Source organism: Chrysochloris asiatica, unplaced genomic scaffold (genome assembly GCF_000296735.1).
Source record: "Chrysochloris asiatica unplaced genomic scaffold, ChrAsi1.0 scaffold00028, whole genome shotgun sequence".
In the NCBI taxonomy this organism is placed as follows: domain Eukaryota; kingdom Metazoa; phylum Chordata; class Mammalia; order Afrosoricida; family Chrysochloridae; genus Chrysochloris; species Chrysochloris asiatica.
Window position 1 is genome coordinate 6,645,251 of NW_006408546.1, and position 4,692 is coordinate 6,649,942.

The 4,692-nt window shown below is 38.3% G+C and overlaps 1 protein-coding gene across 1 annotated transcript in view; it reads right to left on the reverse strand.

The window, feature by feature from the left end:
* The window catches only part of ACAD11 (acyl-CoA dehydrogenase family, member 11), a 154,392-nt gene that overhangs the window by 25,675 nt on the left and 124,025 nt on the right, over positions 1-4,692 (reverse strand). Inside the window, exons 14-15 of the mRNA XM_006840028.1 lie at positions 1,654-1,720; positions 261-346 (exon numbers count right to left, since the gene is read on the reverse strand). Coding sequence (XP_006840091.1) covers positions 261-346; positions 1,654-1,720 — 153 coding nt within the window. The remainder of the gene's footprint in view (positions 1-260; positions 347-1,653; positions 1,721-4,692) is intronic.

The window sequence follows — 4,692 nt, forward strand, 5'->3', positions numbered from 1 at the left end:
CATTAATCCATTTTTATAAATGACAGAGATAGAATGGAAGTTAGAGTTGCTGTTCCTTGAGTACAAACTGCCTTTCAAAATCAATAAATAAAATCAGGTAGGATATGCTACCTTTCGTTTTTATTTGTCCTATTCTGAACTCTACCGACATTTGGTTTAAGACAGTTATCAGAGTCAAAGAGATTTCAAAGAACACATCAAAACACTCTCAGTTCCCTTGAATACTTGCTAATGTGCAGACATGCTTATTGAGTACTTACCCATGTAGCCAAAAACTGACAGAGGCCTTTTAACAACTACTCCAGGTGTACTGAGAGGAACAAGAATCATGCTGTGCTGTTTGTGTCTAAATGGAAGAAAATCAGGTGTTAGGAAAATTTCACCAAGAGGAAAAAGAAAACACATGGTACATGGAGTTGCAATCTCTTTCTTTTTATATTATTTTTTTGTATTGCCATGTAAGTGATGTTGTCTGCAATGGGCACCATATAAAAAGCAAACACAATACAGCTGTGATCTGGGACAATAACAGTGATTTGAAAATCAGTGACAATGATTTGATGGAGGTGTCTCGCATTGCTCAGCATTGCTAACCAAGGACTGATACACAAAATTAAACATTTCCTCAAAACTATCACCTTTTTTTTTTTAATGAAATATCTAGACTATTTTAATCAAGAGTCAAACATCAGTTCACTAGTTTCAGCTTTGTTAGTTAATATAACGAGTGACAATACTCATTACCCTTTACTTTCAATGGCTACTTCCCCCCAAATTGCTTATCTCCCCACTGAATCAAAATGTTTGACAGGACAAATGCATTTTAACATTCCCAACATTCTTCCAAGACTCAGGAGGTTTTTCATTTCAATGTTCATCTCTGGAAAACAAGAAAGGGAATGACAGAATGTTCTGCTAACGTAGGAAGTTGCCGCTGTTGTTGTCATGTGCCTTGTGGTACAAACAGAATTTGCAATACAGTGTTTATCCTATAGCACCACACCAGGACTGCTTAGGAAGTAGTCCTTTGTATGTTGGGAGTCCTGGTGTGGTGCTGTAGGATAAGCGAGCTGCTGGCCTCAGGTTGGTGGTTCAAACCCACCAGCCACTCCTCAGAAACCCTATGCATAAGACTAGCTGATCATTTCATTATTGTAGACACTATGGAAAATTTGTATACATCCAATAATCTGGTCCACAGGAGCTCTGGTAGCACAGTAGTTAAACATGGAGCTGCTAGCCACTCCATGGGGAAAAAAATGAAATAGTCTGTTTCCATGAAGACTTATAACCTTGGAAACCCTGTGGGGTTCCACCATGTCCTACAGGGTTGCTATAAATTGGTATTGGCTCAATGGAAATGGATTTGGTTTGGATTATAATGTGATCCAAACAGCTTTAAGAATACAGCAAGTCTTTTTAATTTAGGAAATTCCACAGCAAAAAATGCAAAAATACTTACCAATATATCTTCCAAATACATTTTATAGTAAAATATTTGTGAAGAAAATAGGTGACATTTAATCTCACGATATATTCCATATCATTATGATTTGTGAGCCCAAACACAGCATTTTAAGTGAATTAAAGAGGCAGAGAGAACGGATGACCCTTAATCCTACATAAACTTCTTAATTAGAATTGTTTTATTACCTGCACTCTGGAGAATTTTTAGTTCTTCCCATAAGGATTGCAATACTGCATTTTGGATTCCCGGCTCCTAAAATAGAAGAAATGTGACTACATCATAAAAGGAAGTTTCTAGTCTAAACATTTCACCCTTCCAGATTTATTCCTGGCAAATAACATTTAGAGAGAGAAAATTCCTTGCTTTGCTAAAGAACAAACCACAAACTAAATCTCACACAAGAAAAAAATGTCTAAGCCAAGAAGGAACTCCATCATAGAGAGCAGCTTCACAAAAATTACCAGAAGTCACAGAGACCATCAGCAGCAAAGGACTCATGGAAACCATTTCTGTGTGAGCATATGGGAAAGACTGAAATGCCTGAAGAGTACTTCTTCTGTTTAACTTTCATGTTTTCTGACACATGGACAAGAAGGCATTAAAATGCCTACATTTATATTCCACCCAGTGATTGAGGAAGACCTAATTTCCCCAGCCATAGAGTTGGGTGAGGAATGTTTAAGGTTAATGTGCTGGACTATAAGGTCAGTTTGAACCACAGTGTCAGCGATTCAAGCTCACCAGCTGTTCCTTGGAAACACTATACAGGGTCACTATGAGTTGGTACCAACTCGACAGCACTTAACAACAATAAGAACAACAACAACACACTTAATCCCAAGGAGCCTTGGTGGTCCAGTTGGTTAAGCTGTAAACCGCAAGGTTGGTGGTTCAAAGTTATCAGCCAATTCAAGGGATGAGGTTGTCTGCTCCCATCAAGATTTATAGTCTCAGGAACGATAAGGAGCAGTTCAATTTGTACTACAGGCTCAGTGTGAGTCAGAATCAACTAATTAGCCGTGGGTTTGGGTTGGTTATACCTATACCCACTCATGTGGACCTTAGTGGACAGAGCAGAACTACCCCATAGGGGTTCCAGGATATAAATGTTTCCCGGTACAAACTGTGTATCCTTCTCCCACGGACTAGCTGGTGGGTTCAAACTGCCAACCCTTTGGTGAGCAGCTGGGCACTTAACTACAGCATCACCAGGACTTGAGAGTTACAGGTTTGATTTTGGATTTTTGTACCTGGTCCCAGAATATGTTACACATCACTGTTACACTATTGGTGGTGGTGGTAAGTGCTGTCAACTTGGTTCCAGCTCATAGCTACTCTGTATAGGGGTTTTAAGGCTGTAAATCTTTGCAGGAGCAGAAAGTCTCATCTTTCTCTCATGGGCAGCTGGTGGGCTTGAATTGCCAACCTTGTTGCTCCTAGTCTAGTGCTTGACCTACGGAGCCACCATGCTCCCATTATACCATAGAGCAATGGGAAAGGGTATTTGGAGCTGTCTGGAGTCCTGTGTGGCAATGTAGGATTAGCACGAGATTGCTAACCACAAGGTTAGCAGTTCAAGCCCACCAGTTGTTTTTCAGAAACCCTATACAGGTCACTATGAGTTGGAACCTGCTTTACAACACTTAACAACAGTAGCATATATGAGGCTCTGATCTCATTGTCAGTAAGCTCAGATTCTTACTATTAAGGGTCAGAAATTTTTTAATATAAATGTTATTTTTGTTGGCAGTTAAGTCAATTCCAGTTCATGGTAAAATGTAATGTTACTCTCTCTTTAATTCAAACTTTGATTTTATTACAGTTTGGGAATTTGTCACAGTTCCTCAAAGGGGCACTCTTGCAAAAAAAAAAAAAAAAAAAAAAATTCATCTATACTAGTAAATTTAAGTACTGGGGCTCTCAGTGAAAATACCATTTAACTAGCTTTTCAATTACAAGGCCATAACCAACTGAATCAGATTTAAGTTAAGCCTATTTGTACAAGGCCTTAAATTATGTATTTTTTTTCTAGTTTCTTGTAAAAAGTGGTTTCGAGGGATTTGAAACATATGAAGATTCAGCGAACATTAAGAATTATATCAAACAGTAGAATAATACCATAAAATCCCAACTGTTTAAAGAACAAACCCCACAGAACACATTAAAAGAAAGTATAAGGAAGTAGTCAGTAAATTCCAGACTGGAAAATCTAAAAAACAATCCAATTTCTTCAACAATTAAAATAAAAAGAAAAGGCGAGATAGAGAGGACTTTTATGACTCTATAGAAGAAAATGAAATAGAATATACAACTATAGGTCTTTGTAAAGTATTCAGTCTGAAGAGATACTCAATAAAGTATACAGTGGAACCCATCTAGAATTTTATAAGGTTCAGAATGAAAGCCAAATTGGTAGCTCATATAAAAGCAACTTGGAGAATTTCATGATGGCATTAACATGTGTTTATCTCCTCGCCTTCCTGAGATCCCACTGAAATAAAAGTATAAAAGAACAAAGACGGCATAGTAATAACAGAAAATGAAGCAGTGATGGTGAGGCAGAGGATGAGGGTGTTGGGGCTCCCCAATAGCTAATAGATTTTGATAAGTGTCGGGGGAGACAGATGGAGGTAAGTTGACCAATAAAATGGACAGAGACACCAGAGACTAAAAATTGATGTGAAGAAATCCAAAGGGGAAGGGTGTGGTCTCTAAGTCAGAAAGTATGACTGAAAAATAGGTCTACAAATGATGGCTATGTCACAGATTTATAAATGAGCCAGTGTGCCAACTGGCACACTCACAGGGAAGACACTGAACAAAGTCATTCTGATAACTCGTGGGGCTAAGGGAAGGGTATAGTCTGACAAATGCCCTCCCATCAGCCCACCCCAAAGTGAATTCAAGTCCTGTTCTGATAAAGTTTGCTAATATAATTCCTACTCAGCAGAGAAACATGACTGGAAAGGTTCTCTATTTCTTCTAATAACAGAGAAAACCTGAATCAGCTACCTAAGGATCTCTATCTAGTATGTAAAGAGACCTGCAGCATTCACAGAATGACCAGAATAAATAACCTTAAAATTTTACTGTAAGGAGTAAAGGATGGGAAGCAATATTTCTTAGATATTTTCTGATTTGTTTCCATATAGTAACCGCATAATAAGATAGTGGTTACGACTCGGGCTGCGAACCTTAAGGTCAGCGGTTCGAAACTACCAGCC